The sequence below is a fragment of the Schistocerca americana genome, chromosome 5, assembly GCF_021461395.2.
Source record: "Schistocerca americana isolate TAMUIC-IGC-003095 chromosome 5, iqSchAmer2.1, whole genome shotgun sequence".
Taxonomy (NCBI): Eukaryota; Metazoa; Arthropoda; class Insecta; order Orthoptera; family Acrididae; genus Schistocerca; species Schistocerca americana.
The window spans coordinates 387704145-387726838 of NC_060123.1; the positions used below are offsets into that span (position 1 = coordinate 387704145).

At 38.2% G+C, this 22694-nt stretch overlaps 1 protein-coding gene across 2 annotated transcripts in view; it reads right to left on the reverse strand.

Annotated features, from left to right (window-relative positions):
- Positions 1–3370: 3370 nt before the first annotated feature.
- LOC124615390 (pleckstrin homology domain-containing family F member 2) overlaps positions 3371–22694 on the reverse strand; it is a 133913-nt gene continuing 114589 nt past the window's right edge. For both annotated transcript variants that reach the window (XM_047143216.1, XM_047143215.1), the window contains exon 9: positions 3371–6213. In XM_047143216.1, the coding sequence (XP_046999172.1) occupies positions 6160–6213 (54 nt within the window). In that variant the 3' untranslated portion in view covers positions 3371–6159. The remainder of the gene's footprint in view (positions 6214–22694) is intronic.

Sequence of the window (22694 nt, forward strand, 5' to 3'; positions counted from 1 at the left end):
TGGGTTGCCTCCAAACACCTCTGATGATTGTCTGGTTGAAGACACATGCGACACTCATCGGTGAAGAGAACATGATGCCAATCCTGAGCAGTCCATTCGGCATGTTGTTGGGCCCATCTGAACCACGCTGCATGGTGCCGTGGTTGCAAAGATGGACCTCGCCATTGACATCAGGAGTGAAGTTGTGCATCATGCTGCCTATTGCGCACAGTTTAAGTCGTTAACACAACGTCCTGTGACTGCACGAAAAGTATTATTCAACTTGGTGGCATTGCTGTCAGGGTTTCTCCGAGCCATAATCCGTAGGTAGCGGTCATTCATTGCAATTGTAGCCTTCGGGGAGCCTGAGCGAGGCATGCTATCGACAGTTCCTGTCTCTCTGTATCTCCTCCATGTCCAAATAACATTGCTTTGGTTCATTCCAAGATGCCTGGACACTTCCCTTGTTGAGAGCCCTTCCTGGCACAAAGTAACAATGCGGACGCGGTTGGAACCCACTCCGTCTAACAGGCACTGCTCATGCACGGTTGTTTACATCTTTGGGTGGGTTTAGTGACTTCCCTGAACAGTCAAAGGGACTGTGTCTGTGATACAATATCCGCAGTCAATGACTATCTTCAGGAATACTGGGAATTGGGGTGATGCAAAAATTTTTTTGATGTGTGTACAACCACCACGCATAACGCTCCACAGTCCCTGTGCGTTAGTACATAAGGGCTGCTTGGTCCCGGTTTGACTGTGGATATTCTTTCATGTTTCCAGTTCAGAATCATATCATAAAATTGGGCAGCTTTAGATGGATTCAAATGTCCCTGTTGTATTTGGGATTTATTATTCAGCTGACATCCAATGACTAATCCATGTTTGAAGTCACTGAGCTCTCCTGACCAACTCATTCTGCTGTTACTGCTTCTCTACTGATGACACAGCACACCCTGCCTCCTTTTATACTGTTGAGCCCATCTCTAGTGGACAATTCCGCATTACTAGGCCTGTCCAGATACTTTTGATCAGAGTGTAAGTTCTCACTATAGGTGCTGCCCAATCTCAAAATTTTGGTACAACAACACAATGAACTGGAGAGAAGCACGCATGGACCATGAACAGCAAAAAATTATACATAAAAGTGCCAATTTGTTTCACAGGTGACTGTTATTCCATTTGGCCCCGATAGAAAATGGCATGATGAAGACAGACTGACTTGTCTTCAGAGATAATTATCCTTGGTGTTGTGAAGGTTCCAATAACAGTAAATATCCAAACTCGACAAGAACACCCGTAACTGGTTTTGGCTGTCAAATGGCATTGGCAGACTGTGACTGTCACTTGGGACCTTGCAGCATGCAGCAATTAAAGATACATGGACACACAATGATGCAGCTGTCTGCTGGATCAAATTTGGGAACAGGGTTACATATATTTATTTCTTGTATTTGTTTTCAGGTGTTGCAAAAACACGCGGAGAAAAGATAAACATGAAACCATACTTACTTGGGGTCATCAAAATTTAGAACAAACTGAACTTTCCACATCAAAACTGAATCCTCAGAAAGCAACACACAACACAATACTATAGGCAGATATTGTACTGCTGTGAGCAAATGGCCATTACACTTTTAGTCCAGGCTGACTCAAAAGTGAAAATTACCCTTAATATTACAGAATCAGATCACCAGATCGAAGGTAGATGATATAATTTAATGAAACTGAAAATTACACTGAGAAGCAAATAAAGAAGACCATAAATACAAGCAGGGGATCGGTGATTAACTGATCAAATTGGTGGTACATTAAAAAGAAAGTAAACATTATTTTTTAAATCTTTCTGTAGGTAGCTTGTAAAGATATTACAACTAGCAAGGAGACCAAATCCTGAAGTAGATAAGTTGATAATTACATTTACTTCTTACAACTGCATCACTTACTCAAAAATGAACATAGATTATGTTTAATGAGAGTTGTTCCAATGAGTAAAATCTACCTATATCTCATTCTAAGTGCAGTAAATTATCTATGCCCACTGGCAGATGTTATTTAAATAAAACATAAAAAATGTGTTTTAGTAATATTTTCAAACATTGTTCACTGGAATGTTCAGTGATACAGCATAGTGCGGGGAAGTTCAGCAGGAACTACTCATCACAAGAAGAGGAACCAAATGAGAATCATCCAAAAGGCATGGATCAACTAGTAAGTGAACTTTCACAAGTCACTTGCTTAAGTTACTCCTACAACTTCTTTGCTATGTAAGCACTCCCAGTAAGTCAACTTCTGTAAGTTTTGTCAATTTCCTGAAGCAGCTTCCGCATGTTAGAGTAAACATTTTCCTGCATCTGGCTGTAAGTACTTTGCGAACATGCCAGTTGTTGAAAATTTTCCTGTACATTCAGTACTCATACAAAAATGTTAAGTGTCAAAAAGGAAAATGGCACACTGTCAGCTGAGCCGAACCAAACGTATCATTGGAACACCAACACACATACCGGGGATCCCAGAAATTTTGCAACTAACTTCAATGGGTTGTAGATAGTGTCTTGAGGTACAAAATTAGGGATAGGAACCTGTGTCCAGAAATATAATCCAAAAATGCTACTGAGCATCAAAGTTCAAGGTGCCGGCACCTGCCAATAGGCCACCCCATTGGCTGCAAACGTGATTTTGTGTGTTGATGGACCATAAGCAAAGCGTCTCACAAAACTGTTTGTTGTTCAATGATCACAATTGATTGCCACAACCACCAGTGGAGAAGATAATGTTAGCTACTGCATAGGCAGGCATTGTCTCCTATGAATGCAATGATCTGTTCTCTTGGTGGATGCCAGTTTTGGACACATGTTTCCACCTTTAGTTTTTTTTTTTTTTCTCCTGTATACCAAAGACACTGGAAATTTTAGAGGGTATCAGGAGAAAAATAAACTGTACACGGAGAACTGTGTCCAAAACCATCATCCACCAAGGCAAAAGGGCATCACACTCATAGGAGACAGGTCTTTCTATGCAGCAGCTAGCTCTACCTTCTCCAGCAGTGATTGTGGCAGTCTGTCATGGTCACTGAATAATAAAAAATATTGGGAGACATTCCGTCTAACGTCAGTCAGCTTACAAAGTCATGTTTCTTGCCGAAGGAGTGGTCTAGTGGCAGGTGCCAGCGCCTATAATTCAGCGCTCTGTACCATCACTGGATAATGTTTCCAGACACAAGTTCCTATCCCCTGTTTGTTCCTCAAGACACCCTCTATAAGCCCTGAAATTTTGTCACAGTATCTCTGGGACACCCCATACAAGTGGCCACAGTCAGCCAAAGAAGTGCAAAATGAATTTACCGATCCTGTTTCACCAGAATAGGAGGAAAAACGGCAGTATAGACATCTTTAAAATTTAGCTGATTTTTTAATGTTAGTGTAAACACAAATGCACTACATTTGTAATAAAAGTAATGAAAACAATTTGCAAAAATTGAAGAGTCATTAAAAGCTGATCTCCTCATGATAGAGCTTGCTGTATTTTTGTACCTTGTTTTTGAATATTTGATGGTACAATAGATAAGACCTGCATACAACATTCCCAGAAAGTTTTTAATCTGAGAGGCATCTTCTGATTTTAGTTCATTCAATAGCATTTCTTGATAAATATGTAAGCCTCTCTATCCATTTCTTCACCCAAACATTTCTTTCTTCTTAAGTTTTCATTTTTGTCACAATTTTTCTTCAATAATAATAATAATTATAACTATAATGCAACAACAGTGGCTGATATTCTGATTTCCAAGCACAATACTGTAAACTTCCACACACAACTCTAGTGGAAACAATTCTGTATGTCCTGGCAGCAAGTTCGTGAAATAAACTGTTCAAGCAACTTACAGAAGTAAACTTGAGAAGTTTTTGGTCTAATGTAAACACTTCAGGGTTACTTGCTAGTGGACACACACAAAGGAATCAAAATGACCTAAAGGAACCAAGGCACACTTTGAAAGACAAATTTGAATGATCTTCCATCATATAATTCATTTTGCCAGTATCAAATGCCATTTCATAGTAAAAATATATTAAATTCAAACTTCCACAATTTTGTTCGACATACATATAATCATATATATATTAACATTTGCATCAAACAATGTACTGTCAAATAAATGTACTATAGTGCCCTACTAATTATGTAAAATGATTTACATCAAATGTACAATTGGTTTCATTTATCAGCCAGCACTCACAAAGCAATTTTACAGGCCATACATTTTTTTGCAGTATCCTCTTCTCCACTGATAACAAATTTATATAAAATCAAAGTGAAAGACACTTCTCTCCTACAAAAGGAGTGAAGTAATTTACATTAACAGTAATTTTTGCAACTGGAAGACTACTGTATACTTATAAAGAAAAGTAAAATCATCTCAGCTCAATTACACATAAATAAAATCATTGAATTTTGTGTTTCTTCTTATAAATACAGCAGTATCTACATGACAGTGGAGTAAAAAGTATGTATGACAAATATACCACCAATAATATAAAAGGCACTCTCAATATTTTTTCCGTTCAGCACCTAGTAATGAAGTTGTAGCAAAATCTTATCACATTGTCTTATACAACTGTCGTCATCTGAACTTCATGCATATTATAAAAGGGAATTCTGAACATTTGGAACACAGTAATTCCAAACAATGGCTACCAATGTGACAAAGCAGGAACTTATTACCTACTTCAATATGATGGTATTATAAGCAGCCCCTTTCTTCAATAAAATTATCTTAGTTTAAAATGGCTGCAATATCTACATGATAGAACCAACAAATTTGTTCCCTGAGCTCAACAGGTAATTCAGTCTATTACTCCACAGCTCTGGTAAGAGATTTCTGCATTATTATAACCACAATCATTAAATAAGCATGTACACCCATACTCTGGCAAATTTAATTTACATGGACTGAAGCAAATTGCACTACAGAAACCCAAATTGGGTACTGAATACAAAGGCTGTCATTACATTACTTAGTCATTAAAATAACCAGATTTATTTCAACAATTATGAAAACCAGCTGTACAACACTATTTTTACAAGTTCTTTCAAGAATTAAATACAAAGGGGTTTTCAAATAATTTTTTGCTGTATAATTATGGTTTCCAGCTTCACACTGTAAATAAATGAGAAGCAAATACGTAATGATAAATCAGAGCTAGTATTACAAAGTAAATGAGTTATTTTAACCCTACCCAGTGCTTTTTACAAAGAGCAAATTTTGTCTAGGGAAGGAAAAAGAAAAATATCTGTGTGTGAAAAAGACGTGCATTTTACACTGTAAGACCTTTTATGCCCATAAATTACGTTATCATTAGATAAATTACTCTGCTTTCAGTCTTATACTATATAATTTCCCCATAAAATAGTTTTTTGGTTACATAAACAGAAAACTGCTTGACATATGTGATCAAAGTATTCTAATCTTTGCCTCAGACATAAAGAGAATGTTTTTTACTGGGTATTAAGATAACTGTATTTCACTGGTGACATCATCAACAATTAAATATTGTTTACATAGTTTTCAAATATTTACTGCCTAATACAAGGCAACTGCAAATATACGTGTATGAAAATAATGTTGTTATATCGTCTGACAAATTCAATTGGCATCAGTTACGGCATTCAGATTCATCATCTTAGAGTAACAAACTCCATAACACTTACAAAATAATACAAAGGTATAAGTGAAATACAAAAAACAACAATATATCTATATATATATATATATATATACAGAGCTGTTTAAAAATATACAGTTCTAATATCAACAAATTTCTCATTTAAGTGAGACAGGAGAAAAAAAGAAAAAGTACTGTGATAGGCAAGAGAGCAAAAAATGCTCAATAGAAATTACATGCTTAGTACACTTCTGAAGTTAGCTACACACTATGAAGTTTTGCAGTACTGAGACTCCACTAAAAAAGAAGCAAATAACAGCAACATATGTGCTGACAACTTTATAAAGTAGGTGCCACATGATTAAGCTGTCACATAGCTCCAGAAAACTTTCTTCTTCCAGTGCTATCTTACATATTCCTTCACAGTGAAAGTGAAATTATGAGCTGCTTTGATACAATATTACCAGCACACTGGGCCATAATCAAACTTAACAATAAGTGATCACTTTCAAGCTGCTCATTTGTCTTGCTTGTTTTCTTCTGCTCCTTCAGACACCCCATAGAATTTTGGCTGAAATAAAAAAATTAAAAGAGCCTTGTATCAAAGTTGTTGAAAATCAGTTCTCAAGTTAAAAGTAGTGACTGTAGGTGGTGCTCAAGTTTGTAAGATTTATAACAGGTAATATGAACACTAAATTATTAGCAGTTGTTATTTTCAGGAAAAACCAGCAGTACCTGATGTTTCCTAGATACACATGGAGACAAAGATATTAACTTTTAAATGTTATAGACACGTGCTATAAAATCATCTGCTAAAGGCTGTACTGTGTTTTACTCCATTTGTATGGTGCTCATTAAAACATCTTGTGGACTTTGCTCCTACAACATATTGCTTTTCATTAATCACAGATCTCCACATCTTAACTTCAATAACAAACTATAAGTCACATACGACAACTTCTGTAATGATCACAAACTGAATTACGAATTTGATGATGCGGGATGGATGAAACTGAAGTCTGTTTAAAAAACCATTCTAACAGTTGCTATATTTAATGAAACAACAGAAAGCCTTAAGTAGGATGATCAGATAAGAGCTGAGTCCTCATCCTTCCAGTACAAATCCAGCATCTTAAATAGTTTACTACGGCAGATGTTCTTGGTACATATGTCAGTGTCACCTATATTGCTATCTTCTCTGAGAGCCTTTAGTTTGGGTTGCCACCTGATGGAGTTAGCCACATGGTGAAATCCCATAGTTGGTTATGTTGACTGTGAAGAACAGGGAACATCCATAACAGTGTCCTCCTTTTTAGAAAAACGTGCTCTGGTATTTTGTATGGCGAATGAAATATACTGACTACAGCTTCACGTACAGTTTGTTCCATAGACAGTAACGAAACTGAGCACTTAGTAAAGGGTGGAAAAGCACACATTATCTGTAACAGATACACCAAGTAAACAGCAGATAACTAAAGGTAAAGTTCCACCTTCTGGTCCTAGATGGGGCAATCGGGGCCAACTGATCACCGTGTCATCCTCTGCCAATGACGTCATTGGATGCAATATGGAGAGGCACTTGATCAGCCCCTCACTCTCCCAATTTTCGTTGGCTTCCTTGACCTTGGAATCGCTACTAATCAGTCGAGTGGTTCTTAGTTGGCCTCACGAGGCTGAGTGCACTCCACACCCTCCTCCCACCATCGAAAAATCCCTGGCAGTTCCAGGAATTGAAGCCGGGACCTCCACATGGCATTCAGTACCTCTGCATGGCATTCAGTGATGCTAATCACTCAGCTATGGAGGCTGGAAAACAGTAAGTACAGCACAGCTTTTATAGCCCAGCAAAGGCTTTCATAACTTTAAAACATTTCTTGAGCTCTGAAAATTAATGATTATCTGCATCTTTGGTACCCAAGCAGTCTGCATTGCTCTGTTCTGAATATTTTCAGATGGTGGCAGTAAGGCTTAACTTTGTGTGTACTTTAATATAACTAATGAACTCTGCAGAATTCAACTGTTTTGCTTGCATTTCTTGCCCTTGCAACTGCTACTACTCAGTCAAATAGGTCCTCAGTTGGCCTGACGAGGTTGAGTGCACCCTGTACCAATCCTTCCAACATGGCATTCAGCCGTATTGACCACTCAGATATGGAGGTAGACAAATCAGTGAGTACATCATAGGTTTTGTAACCCATTAAGGCTTCCTTAGCTTTCAAACATTTCCCATGCTCTGAAAATCCATAGGCACTTCCAATCACAATAATGTTGTTGTTGAGGTATTTTGAAGACTGATTTGATTTAGCCATCCATATCATTCTACCCTGTGTGTTTACCTGCACATAACTATTGCAAACTAAATCCATTTGAACCTGCTTACTGTTTTCATCTTTTGGTCTCCCACTAAAACTTTTATCCTCCACACTTCTCTCCAACACTAACTAATGATTCCTTGACAACATGGGCAACTATGGGGGAATCCAGGAGGTGATTCTATGCATATTGGCTAGTGGAGGAAGGTCTGTGTAGGTCCTCAAGGCTGCCTCAACTGGTCTATTTATCTGGATGTGATTCAATGAGCAGTCTTATACTTCGGTCTTGAAACAGAGTGGAGCAACAGGGGCATCCTGGACTCTGGTTGATTGTGGCTATGTAATTGACAAGTTACTGGCACCACACTCTCATAAGTGGGACAAGAGTAATAATATAAAAGGTTGCCCCAGTTGCTAGTTATACCCCACTATGCCAATGACCGATTTGGGCCAGAAATAATTGTAGTAGTACAAATCTGTGTATAAAAATGCGCAAGCAGCCTTGGAACCTCCATATAACTAATGTGGACAAAGTATATAGTGTTGTGTAGTATGTATTCTTTTTGTAGGTCACAGACTACAGCAGTTAGGTGTCGGAAGTGTACAAAGGTGTTTCGGGGTCGAAGCATTCTGTATTTTAGGCCCAACAATTTCACCTATTAGCTATTCTAGCCATCTGCATAAACATCTGCTAAGACACACAACCCTGTATTTGTCAATGTTATGCGTATGTTTCCTAATGGATATTGTTATACTCTCCCACTAGTGGGAAAGAAGTTCTCTTTCTTGCCATATTTGATTAAAATTCTTCAAGATATCTGTATTGCTGTTACTGCTATGCAGCATTAGATTGTGTTCTCTGTCAAATCATGGGGATTATCCAAACAAAGTTAAGATACTAAGATGGGGCATTTAAGTTTCTAGGTGTAGAAGAATACAGCACTGCACTCTCCAAGTGTTGATAACATGTAAAAAGTAGCATGGTAATAACTGGGGGCAGATGTGTGCTGCTATAAGTTCAGCCATATTAAGAGGGTTGGTGGTAATATCTCTGTTAGCCAAGCAGCCAGGAATTCCTGCGGTTACATGAGAACCACAAATCCATTGCTGTTTTGCCTACACTTGGAAGGATAAGGATGGGTAATCTTTTAGATTAAACAGACATATTGTTGCCACTACTTTTTTATTTCTTAATTAAAAGTCATGCCTTTGCCCAGAGTTGTCTGAATATGATCAAATTGGTCACATAGGGATGGCATTTATGGCACTAAAGCACTTTTCTATAGTCCCTAACAGCTTCAGCTTTTTTTTTTTTCCTCAGCATGACGTAGGCTTCTGCCAGGTAAGGCTGAAGGAAAGGCGATTGATGCAACTGCAGTGAATATGATCACAGAAATACCATCTTGGACTAGCTTATTGAGAAACAAGCCTAGGCTTTATCACCAATTGTTAACTTAATGCCAGTGAGCCCTTGTTTCGACCACGGTTTTGTGGATGCTGCCACAAAGTCACCACTTCCCCAGGTATCTTTGTTCACAACTTCTACTGTTGCACTTATTTATGGAATACAATCTAAAATGGAAACAATCCAACAGGTTTGTAGTATAAATGATGTTATTCAAAAACTACTTCATTTCACTGGAAAATAAATATTTAAAAGATAGTTGCTCATTCATTTGTCATTCCATTGACAAAAAGCTTTTAAAATGGATGAAACTGACAGGGACATGCTTTAGGAGCTATATTCACAATGTTTTCTCTCTCTATCCATCCCCATCTTGAGGCCCAAAACCAATTTCATCAAGACCACTTCAATGTTGCAAACAGCAGCAGCTACAGCAAGGAAACAACTGAGCATGTCTCGACTTGAAAGTAATTTAACCTGGTCACTCCTTTCTGAAACCCTCCCTCCTTGACATGAACAGTATTGCATTGTGTGGACGTCACTCAACTCCTTCAATCTGGATTTGGAAGATCCACGAGTAATCTCCAGAAATGGCCCTTCCCTGTGGATACCACCAATTTTGACTCAGGAAAACACCACACCATGTTACACCTACTGGTTTGTCAGACACCCCTGCATCTTGCACCGAAGAAGATCATGTCCTCACAACTTTGAGAGCAGCTAATATTTGGAGATTTTGGGCAATGGTAGTGTAGCTTAATAATTCTAAGTCTCTTTTGTTTTTAACAGTTATCACCATGAGATGGATTTGCTTCTGACTTGAATAAATAATAATAGCTTTTTGAAAGTACCTCTCTGAACCAATGATTGCTTATTTTTAGATTTATTGTCTGAGTCAGAAGATAAACTGCTATTAAGCAATAAAGTGTGCATTTCATTTTGAAAACCTTATGTACTGAAAACTAAATTATGAAAGGAATGAGTAACTGGACTAAAACTGTCACTCCTAACTACAGGATTTCTTCATGTATGCAAATATGATGACATGTCTTTTCTTGCAAATTTGAAATTTGCTTGAATTCAGTATCTCAGGAATTAGAAAACAATGCCCTGATGCCAATACTGAAGATTACAAACCAGAGTATTTCTATTTATGGTTTGCTTGATTTTTTTATGTTTCTGATTTTGACTATACTAGTGAACTGTGAAAGTGGTGATTGGCCTGTGAGAGTTTCCATGTAACAGGACACAAAATTCTGTGAGTCAAATTACTTTTACACCTCCCGATTTCTGTAGAACACAAAAACACAGTAAAGATAAATGTTTTGTATGCTTGTATTAGAGTGAAGTTTCCCAGCAGCTGTTTCAGCTCACACACAACAAGCACCACAGTTAAGTCATCAAATGTAATGTACACACTTGAGAATTTTAATTATTTCCCATTATGCATCACGTGCAAGTTAAACAAGATATTGTAAATGGAAGCACCAAATGTTTTAATGATGAAAATAAAATCATTTAATAAAATCGTCACCATTATTATGGCCACAATACATTCCTTCTTGTTTTGTACAGGAGAAAGTGATGAGGACAAAGACAGAACAAAGAGGCATTTAGCATTTTTTATGATTTGATTATGTCTTTCAACTGTGTACAATGTGGGATATTGCTAATTACATTTAAAAACATTGTAGTATTAATGGACAAGCATACCAACAGTCAGTCACTTTAGGCCTTTTTTTAAGTAGAAGGTAGATTTACACAGTTGCACAACAGCTACAAAGCTTCATTCAACTGAGGTACTGCAAAGTGAGGTGTTAGGATCATGTACTTGGGCCACTTCTTTTACTACTGCTCATTAATAATTTGCTTTCAACTGTAGCACATAACATAAAGATGGTCTGTTTGAGAATTTATATACTTAATAGTTACAAATTCGGATCAGGGACGTAACAATGTAGTAAATCACTGGAGTGAAGTAACTTCTGGTTCAGAAGTTAATAGTTTTACACTCAACCTTAAACAGAGTGAACACATACTATTTCTTACACATACGTCTACTGATGCTGAAATTTGAATATCCTGTAATAGCAGTACGATTAACGAAGAAGACTATACCAAATTTCTGGGACAGGAAGTGGATGGAATGCTGACATGGAAGATAGATACTCAAGACCTCCTGCAGAAGCTAAATGCAGCTAGCTTTATGATAAAAATTTTGTGCATCAATAACATACCTCACACTTTAACTTTTTACTTTGCATTCTTTCATATACTGATATCACGGGCATCTGAACTCACTAATTATATTCATGCCTTCCTCTCCTCCTACAATTTTTACTCACGCCAATACTGTATTAACCAATCTTTGATGCCTCAGGGAAGTGTCATCATTTCAGCCTGATCCCATTTTAAGCCAAAGCTGTTTTTCCTCAATTCAATTCAGTGCCATTCATTAATTATCTGATCCACACACATAATTTTTGGCATTTCTTTGTAACACAATATTTCAAAAAGCTTCTACTGTCCATGTGTCACTTACATGTAAAGCTAAACTCAGACAAATACTTTTAGAATAAACTGCCCACCGCTTAAATTCATATTGGATGTTATATTTCTGCTTTTCCCTCAGCATCACCAAATTTTATTCAAATACACTCCATTTCCTTTGTTTTACTTTTGTTAATGTTCATCGTATAACTTCTATTACACAACACTTTCCATCCTGTTTAACTAATCTTCCAAGTCTTTGGCTACCTCCGACAGAATTAAAATGTCATCAGCAAACCTCAATGTTTTTATTTTTTCCCCCTGAACTTTAATTACCTTTCCAAATTTCTTCTCGGTTTCCACAACTGGTTGCTCACTGTACTGGTTGACTTACAGGGGGGACAGACTGCAACCTCACCTCAGTGCCCTGTCTCTTAGAAAACTGATTCGATTTTTGTAAAAGTTGTAGAAAAACTTTTGCTCCTTGTATTTTGTTACTGATAACTTACTTCTCTTGTAGCATGCTTCCCAACCTTTTTAGCTGCAGACTCCCTTTTTAAGGCAAAAATCCACGATGGACCCTTTGTCAGTCAAATGAGTAGTAACTGCTGAAATTCAGTGCGACGCCCATGGGAATTGAAAGCTTTTTAATGTAAGTCCATGAAAACTCAAGAGTCTTCAGTTCCAATATGAACAGAAACATCTTGAAACTAATGACTTTCCCATTATATTCAGATCTTGCTGTTGTATTTACTCCCACTGTTCAACACAATAGGCAGGCCATGTTTCTAACTGAGTACAGAGGAGAATATATTGCAAAGAAAAGCAACATTCATTGGATATTTTTTTAACTATTGTGTCAAAAATATCAATGCAAATAGAATTCAGTTAAATACTAAGTAATTTCTAGGAAAAAAAAGAAGAAAAAAAAAGAAAGAAAGAAAGAAAAAAAAATACCTACAAAAGTTAGTGAACCTGGAAATGTTCACTGCTCGTTGACGAAGCAAACTGTTTCCTCCTGTAACTGAGGTGAGTCTGTAGGGATAATAATGGAATCTAAATGTGAAGGTTGAGGGTGCTTCTGCTGACACAGTTTTGAAACTTTGGGTTCAATACTTGACAACTTGTGATGGGTGCCTTGTTCAGCATCTACACAGCTTCAATACTTAGTTTTGTTGGTAGCATAGATCAAGAATCTGGATTTGCACATGTACGTTGTGGCAAATGGAAGTAGAACATGTTTTGCTTTTTCAACAAGGGAATAGAATTTTTTGTTTTCAAAATGGATCCAAAAGTGTAAGTAACTGTCAGTATCAAAAATAGATTTCAAGGTTGAGCATGTAACAATTTCTATCAACAACTCATATTCATTCAATGACAGAATGTCCAGCTTGTTGGATACAGTGAACAGGTTGACCACCCATTTGTATTTGCACACCTTCTCATCTTGAGCTGTTGGGAAATAATGCTCCAACGATGGCATCAAACTTCGGAGATATTCAAGGATTTCATTAAACAAATTGTACCCAAGCTCCAATGTCCTGCCTAAAAAAATTGTTGAGAAAAGGAAGACACTTTACCTCAACCTCCTCGACACACACTGCCCAAAAATTGAATTTCCCCTTGAACACTCAAACTTTCTCATTGACAGTAACCATTGTTATAGTTTTCCCTTGCAGTGAAACATTCATTTTTCATGTTGGAGAAAATACCTGCCAAATAAACATTACCAATTTTTGTTATTAATAAGGTCTGCTAATTTCGTATCATGGTCTAAAGCAAAGTCAGGACTTCTAAACGTAATTCATATATCGAGAGAATGTATTCCCAAGTGACAGCCACCTCATTTTGTATGGAGAACCAGAGAACAATGAAGGCTTCCCACATCTTCACAGAGTATTGTGGAAACTCTCTGACTTCCACAGCTGTGATTTTATGTACTCAATAATTTGGATGGATTCATCTAAAACTATCTTGAAGGAAGCAGGCATTTGTTTCATGTCTGTGGAGAAAACAGTGACTACAGCTGCAATCTGTCAAGCTCTCTTTTATTTAGTTATCACTCTGACCGTTGGACCCATCATAGCTTTTGCACCATTTGTGCATGCATCAATGCAATCAGACCATGAAATTTCATCAGTCTTTTAAAATATCATCCAACAAATGTAATATTTAAGCTTCTGTTGTACTGGCACTTAGTGGTGGTTTGCACAATAAGAGGTAATCCTAGAAACGTCCCAAGTATTCATACTGGTCAAAAGCCGATAAAATCGCTAATCCCACAATGTCAATTCATCTATTTTCAGAACATGTCTCCTCACAGCATTGTTTGACAAAGCATACAAAAAGCAATATCGCAAACACATCATTTTATGAGGGTTTCCGCAATGGTACGAGATTTGCCTGCCTTTGCTATTCGAAAATTTACCAAGAAAGAAGCTTTTAATGAGTTATCATTAACTGTTTTTGCACGGGTTTTCATGTAGTATCGACAAACAGTTAATTCAGAGCATCTCCTCTTGAAATAATCATTCTCTTTAGTCTCATTGTCCAGGTGAGTACCCTCAAAATGACACAAATATTTAACTGGGTCCATTGTAGCTTTTGCTGTACTTATGCTTTTTAATTATTCCACTTCCACAAGGTATTGCAACTAATAGAGCAACTGCTCAGTTTTCGCATAATAAATTCGGCTGTGGAGCTTCATGTGACTGTTCTTCATTTGACCATCCTTCCTTCTCACTAATTTCAGCTGGGAGCTTTCTTTATTGTGAAGGCGATGGAGAAACTGCTCGCTTCTTCAGTGATTCTGACTTCAGGCACCGATCCATGCTGGAAGCACTAAACTGGTCAAAAAGGAATGATGAAACAGGTACTGCACTCACGAAGTAAGTTTAACACTGAATGATGCCTTGGACCACATACATGCCAGCGAGTGATCGGATTGGTCGACTGAGCTCGTGCCACTTCAGAATATTATGCGCAAAAGGTTTCGGCACATTGTGGAGTGTTATAGAAACAGTCAAGCGCGGAGGCTGCATTCACCAGCACTAAAGTACGTGCACGTCCAAACCTGGGAAGTGCAGCCGCTGCTTGGTTATGCAACCCAATGTACATGTACATGTATTCAAACAAAAATAAAGGATATACTGATGAATTTGCTTTTTATATTTTTTAAACTAATAATTTTACTTATTCTTTTACAAGTTTTTGTCAAAGGTGGCCACAGACTAGCTAGAAAGAGCCAGCAGTCCCCTAAGGGGTCCACAGACCACATGTTGGGAAGCCCTGCTGTAAAGCATGAATTCTGGTCAACACTATCAAAAGTTTATCTAAATTCAGAAATAATACAAATGTGGGTTTACCATTCTTCAGTCTATCCTTTAAGGTAAATAAATAGTGTTAGGGTTGCTCAGCAAGTTCCCACATTTCTTGGGTGGACTCCTAATGCCTGTTTCATCCTTCCACAGACAATCTGTGTTAGTATTTCATGACTGTGACTTATTAAACTGATCGTTCAGTGATAAATCTGTCAACACTTGTCTTCTTTGGTACTGTGATTATTACAGACTCCTTGAAGTCTGAGGGTACTTCACATGCCTAATATTTCCTACATATTAAGTGGAACAGTTTAGTCATGTTTAATTCTTCCTAGCTTTGTAATAACTTTGAAGGAATTTCATTTACTCCAAATCATATGTTTTGACTTGTTTCATCACTTTTCATTCCACTTCTTGTCACAGTGCTGCATCACTTATCTCTTCCTCAATCACTTCATTTCCGTTCCAACTACTGTTTAACATATATTTCAATTACATACCCTTCTGTACATTCCTTCTACCCTTCTCTTCTTCACTTAATACTGGATTGCCATCTTTTCTCCATAGGTTTTTTCAATTTGCATACTTCTGTAACATCACTTTTCTCCCCCTGACCATTTCTGCTTTGCCACTTTGTACTTACCATCAATTTCTCAAGTCTCTATATTCCATAGTGTCTGATTGATTTTTATATTTTCTCATGTCACCAAATTTATTATATCAACAAAAATAACCAATTTTTGAAAATATAATGTAATTGGACAGATAAAAAATCCTATCATCAAGCAGCGGCAGGAGAACACAAATAAAAAGGTATTTAAGTATGCAAGCTTTAGGGGCCAGTGAGGAAGAGGACTGAAGGAAAAGGACTGGTGAGGTTTAGGGAAAGGGGCAAAGTTCAAGAAAGTCACTCGGAACCCTGGATCAGGGGCGACTAACAAGACAGGATGAGAACAATGACTGATTGTTGGGAACTGCACCAGAAAAGATTTGAAAACCTCAGAGCTTAAAGGTGGAAGACAGGGTAATGTGCAAGACAGATATCACTGCTAAAACATTGTGCACTAGTTAATAAGAGCAAAAAGCTAAGTGCATTGTATGCGATAGAGGTGGGAAGGGCATATGAAAGATGCAGAAAACTAAAAGGTAGTGAAGAAAGGAAAAGTTACTGTGAATAAACTTTGACACCAAAGAAAAAGAAATTAACGTAAATTAAGGCCATGTGGGTGGCAAGAACCAAGGACAAGTCATAGCACCCACGGAGTTCTGAGAAATTGGTGTCTGGGAGAAGAATCCAGACGGCACGTGTGGTGAAACAGACACCTGGGTAACAAATGTCATGTTGCAGAGCATGCTGTGCAACAGGATATTGTGTGTTGCCAATATACACCCTCTGCCTACACACTAACTGATAACTTGGTGGATATCACACTGATTTAAAAGGCCAAACAGAGTTTACTTAACAGCAGGTATATGAGGTCATTTCATAGGTGGCTCTTCCTTTGACAGCATATGTTTTGCCAGTTACAGAGCTGGAAGGAGGGTGCATAGAGCACACCTTACAAGTGGGGTGGTCACAGGTATGCAAGCTGTAGGGTAAGGAGATGGATGCAGAAGCAGCACAGGGTCTGACAAGGATACTGCGGAGACAGGGAGGGTGACAAAAAGCCATTCGAGGTATAATGCACAAAATATCAGGCAGAATGGATCTCATTTCAAGACATGATTTTAGGAGCTCACAGCCTTGTCGAAGTAGCTGACTAATACATTCAAGATCAGGAAATATGCAGTGACAAGACCCGTACTCGTGTTGTTTTGATCAGCAGTACCAGGATTGGATTTACAGCCCAGGAAATCTGCTTATGAACTAGGTTGGTGGTGTAATTACGTCTAGTAAAGGCTGAGGTGACAATGGTGGCGTACCGCTGTAGAGAGCCTGCATCTGAACAAAAATGTTACTCTCGAGTGCCAATGCTGTATGGGAGGGAGTGTTTGACATGGAAAGGTTTCCAACTGTCAAAATGTAAGTACTGTTGTTTGTCAATGGGTTTAATTTGAACATAAGTGTGTAGCTGACCTTCTGTGAGGATGAGACGATTTCAAGGAAACTGGCATGGGATTCAGAATACGACCATGTGAAATATAACTGCGAGAATCTATTTAGATATTGCAAGAAATTTAACAGGTCGGCCTTACGATGAGTCTATGTGGCAAAAATGTCATCAAACCAGGGGACAAAGGCTTACGGATTCCAGGAAAGCCCCCTCCAAGTGACCCACAAAAAGGCTGTGATAGGAAGGAGCAATCCTGGTTCCCATGGCTGTGCCTCTGATCTGCAGTAGCCACTGGTAAGTATAAAGTTGATTAAGGTGAATAAGAAGGATGTCATAGGTTAGGAATCAGATGGGCACTGACAGAGGAGATGTTCAGCAGAACAGGAGATGTTCATGCGGAAAATCCATTTTGATCCAGCAGTATCAAGTCTACAAAATGGCCATTTACATATGATATGAAAAGTTGTGGCAGAATGTAAATAACTTATGAGCAATGTTAACAACAAATCACACAGTTTGTGTATTTAGCTGGCACAATTTAAGTGTGTGTGTGTGTGTGTGTGTGTGTGTGTGTGTGTGTGTGTGTGTGTGTGTGTGTCGGGGGGGGGGGGGGGGGGGGGGGGGGGCCGGGCACGCGCACGTGTACTCTGATTCGAAAAAGGACTTAGTCAAAAGCTAGTTAAGTTTTCAGGTTTGAACTCAACGGCTCTATTTTATGATGAGTTGTTACCTTAAGCCTAAATATTTACAAATTTTAATTTACAGAAGAACAGTCATGCTTGGTAGTCTAGCAATAAAACACATGTCAGGAAATGGAAAGGTTGCAGGATCAAATCTCAGTTGGACTACGGATTTTGCAGTCTTCGTTTTAACGTAGCCAACTTCTCACACTGTTGAAAGGTGAATTTCAACAGTGTGAGAAGTTGACAAAAATGACACATGGTTCTGATTGCTAGTTAAACTGTGGGTCCTCTTTCCCTAGCTGGATAACTAGGGTAAGTTAGCAACACACAAGACAGTGAAAAGTAGCACCAACTAAAAGACTTGGACAAGCCACTGAGTAGCACAAAATTATTATTTCTTTGGTTAAATAGTGCACTATTCAGTCAATACATCGCTTCCTGGAATGGAGGTACAGTAAGTATTCATCATTCTCAGCACTAAAGTCCCCATACGAATGGGTCAGCGAAAGATAGTGCTAACCATCAATTTTTTAAAGATTAGTATGATCACACTACATTGTGCTTTGAATGAATCACACGTTGGTAACAGTTTTTTTCATATATACTACTAGAAAGAGCTGTCTACTACATTATTTGTTTTGTCTTATTGTTCATACACCAAACGAGGCGATTCAAAATGTCAATGGGAAATATACACTACTGGCCATTAAAATTGCTACACCAAGAAGAAATGCAGATGATAAATGGGTATTCATTGGACAAATATATTATACTAGAACTGACATGTGATTACATTTTCACGCAATTTGGGTGCATAGATCCTGAGAAATCAGTACTCGGAACAACCACCTCTGGCCGTAATAACAGCCTTGATACCCCTGGGCATTGAGTCAAACATAGCTTGGATGGCGTGTACAGGTACAGCTGCCCATGCAGCTTCAACACGATACCACCGTTCATGAAGAGTAGTGATTGGCGTATTGTGACGAGCCAGTTGCTCGTCCATCATTGACCAGATGTTTTCAGTTGGTGAGAGATCTGGGGAATGTGCTGGCCAGGGCAGCAGTTGAACGTTTTCTGTATCCAGAAATGCCCATACAGGACCTGCAACATGCGGTTGTGCATTGTCCTGCTGAAATGTAGGGTTCCATAGGGATCAAATGAAGGGTAGAGCCACGGGTCGTAACACATCTGAAATGTAACGTCCACTGTTCAAAGTGTCGTCAATCCGAACAAGAGGTGACTGAGACGTGTAACCAATGACATCGCATAACATCACACCGGGTGATACGCCAGTATGGCGATGACGAATACACGCTTCCAATGTGCGTTCGCTGCAATGTCGCCAAACACAGACGCGACCATCATGATGCTGTAAACAGAACCTGGATTCATCCGAAAAATGACGATTTGCCATTCGTGCACCCAAGTTCGTCGTTGAGTACACCATCGCATGCGCTCCTGTCTGTGATGCAGCGTCGAAGGTAACCGCAGCCATGGTCTCCGACCTGATAGTCCTTGCTGCCGCAAATGTCGTTGAACTATTCGTGCAGATGGTTGTTGTCTTGCAAACGTCCCCATCTGTCGACTCAGGGACCGAGACGTGGCTGCACGATCCGTTACAGCAATGCGGATAAGATGCCTGTCATCTCGACTCCTAGTGATACGAGGCCGTTGGAATTCAGCACGCCGTTCCGTATTACCCTCCTGAACCCACCGATTCCATATTCTGCTAATAGTTATTGGATCTCGACCAACACGAACAGCAATGTCGCGATACGATAAACCGCAATCGCGATAGGCTACAATCCGACCTTTATCGAAGTTGGAAACTTGATGGTACGTATTTCTCTTCCTTACAGGATGCATCACAACAACGTTTCACCAGGCAACGCCGGTCAACTGCTGTTTATGTATGAGAAATTGGTTGGAAACTTTCATCATGTCAGCACGTTGTAGGTGTCGCCACCGGCGCCAACCTTCTGTGAATGCTCTGAAAAGCTAATCATTTGCATATCACAGCATCTTCTTCCTGTCGGTTAAATTTCGCGTCTGTAGCATGTCATCTTCCTGGTGTAGCAATTTTAATGGCCAGTAGAGTATAATGAAGGCAGAAGAATGTTTGAGTGCTCCTTCATGAAAACTGTTTTTGGAATTTTATAAAGTTGTGAGAAGTATTTGTTTCTTTCCTTGAGTAAACGCCAACTGAAATTGTGTGTGATTTGTTGCAAGCATTCACGAGTCAAACAGTCCTATCATCTTTAGCATAACCACTCTTTTAATATACTATTTGCTGTACCTATACTGAACCTATATGATTACTCCACTCCACACCTCACACCTTGTTATTACACAGTATTTATATGATACTCATGAGACCAGTTAGGACTTACGAAAGTGCAAAGGCTGATACATTTTTATGTATCATGAGGCCCATAAGTATGGCTAGGTGGAATTCATGGCACTTGCCTGCTTTGTGCGAAGATCTGACTACAAGTTAATACAATTTTAATCAGACAAAACTTTGTCACAGATCACTTTGTCACTTGCAAAAGGTCTCTGATTTTAAAATACCACCATTTCTCTAATAAGAATAGTAAACATTATACTTCTCTGTAACCTGCCAGCAATAATGTGTGTGTGTTGGCAGCCCTCAGTCTAGCACACTGTATTGCACCTATCAATGAATTTTCAATACAATTAAAAATCTGGCCATATATCCAGTATGAACATAAAAAAAAAAGGCTTTTCAAAAGTTGAGAAATGCTTAATTCCCCGGGTTACCTTTTACTACTGCCCTTGCAATTAGTGAGTGTGAGAATGTGTGTCAAATTTTGCACATTTGATAATTTCTAATTTCTTCCTGAAGCAGGGTACTTAGCTCCAGAGAGGACGTAGCGTTTAATCTCTGAATATGTTATACAATTTTACTACAGAATGAGGTGAGTAATATTACACTTCTGTTATCTTTTCGATGGATGGATGGGTGGATGGGTGGGTGGATGGATATGATCTGTCCTCATTCCCAAGTACTCTTTTCCAATTGGACATTGCAAAATGAGGATTAAGAACAGTTATAATTCACTTGCAAATTATGCATGTGAACTAAAAATGATTCCATCATGTCCTAGGCCACTGTCAGGTTTTAATAATTTTAGTTGGTTTTTAACAATACTTTGTTTTATCTCTGGATCATTATCACAATAGAGAAATACCAACTGAATGACAGCAAAATTGCTCAATTCTCCTTTGTGGAGGGACACGTAAAGACAGAATTCAACATCTTTGGGGTCATTGTAGCTTTCTGTTTTCTAATGTATATTTCATTTCTTGTCTTGATCAACATGTGTCTGGACATTATGTTTCTGGTATTGACAACAAGTGATCAAATTTTCTATGAGTTTTGAGAGAGATCTTGCAACAAAATTTTTTCTGTAATAGTTATGAAAGCTTTGCATGTGTCCTTCTAGAATGTGTCCTAGAATTTCATAGGGTTTCAATTAATAACTACCTATTATCAACTTTTTACTTCATTTTGTTCTTATTGTTCCGCAGGAACTGTCCCTTAAGAAACTTCTTGGTATTGTTTGGTTATCACTGTGTGCATTTGCCATTTTTCATTATTTTGATGGTATCAACATACTGACTGATTTCTAGCTACAGCTTCTCTACACATTCATTGCCTAAGTGAAATGATTCACACTCCTATCTTAGAAATGAGATAATCTGCTTATCCATTTTCTCCTTGTTCCTGTAGCCTTCTATACCTCGGAGTTTTCTGTTGTTACAACTGCATCATGGTCACTAACACAGAGCCATTGTAAATATTTTCAAAATGGTTAAGGTTGTCTGTAACCAGCAAATATTACTTCCGACATTCGTAAGTTTCTGGATTCTTTCTCAGTAACTATTCGTTAAAGCTTTAAGAAATTTTTGGTGGTTTTGTCTTATTTAAAACTTGTGAAGTGTTAATTTTCTTTAGCCTATTACATGGCAGAAGAAATCCAATCTATTAACGCACAACCTGAGAACATGTTTAATACAGAATTAAAATTTTTTTTCCAAAGTCTTCGGTTACTTCTGCAAATGAGTAAGGTGAATGACAGAAGAAGCACTATAAAACTTTTAGACAATCATTGACAGTTAAACCTTTCCTAAACAGTTTTGCATGTAGGATCAATTTCTACCTCGGAAGATTTAAGATTTTTGTCTTCTATTATGAGCCTCTATACTCCAATACCAAGAAGCCTGTTTTTCGGTAAGGATTTAGACTTATGCCCAACATGATCTTGAAATGTTCAATGCAGTTTCTGAAGCAAATAGATGACTATCGCCTTCTCGGCCCACAACAGTATTGAATACCATACAATGTACTCACTTGAAGGAATTTTTATCTTCAATTTAAGTAAAATTCTTCAGTAAGCTATACAGATAGGGAGGAACAAAGGCAAATGCAACTATTAGCAGCTGCATTGAGAAATTGGGAAAGCACTTTGATTCATGTTTCATTCACAGCTTAAAACAAGCATAATCGATTGTTATATTAATTTTCATTGATTAAATGAACAAAAAGAAGACTGAACAATCATGAAGTAAATATTTAGTAGATCCCTTCATAAACTATTGTTAGTTAATAAAATAGTTTGTACACTCTGCCTCTTCCTAATAAACCAGCTCTTAAACGGCTACATGAAACTGTCCTTTTTCTCGCCATTTAGTTCTAAACTCCTGAGCAGCATCTCCACAAGCCCATGTTCTAAATCTCTGCTCTTACTGTCATTCAGTTTT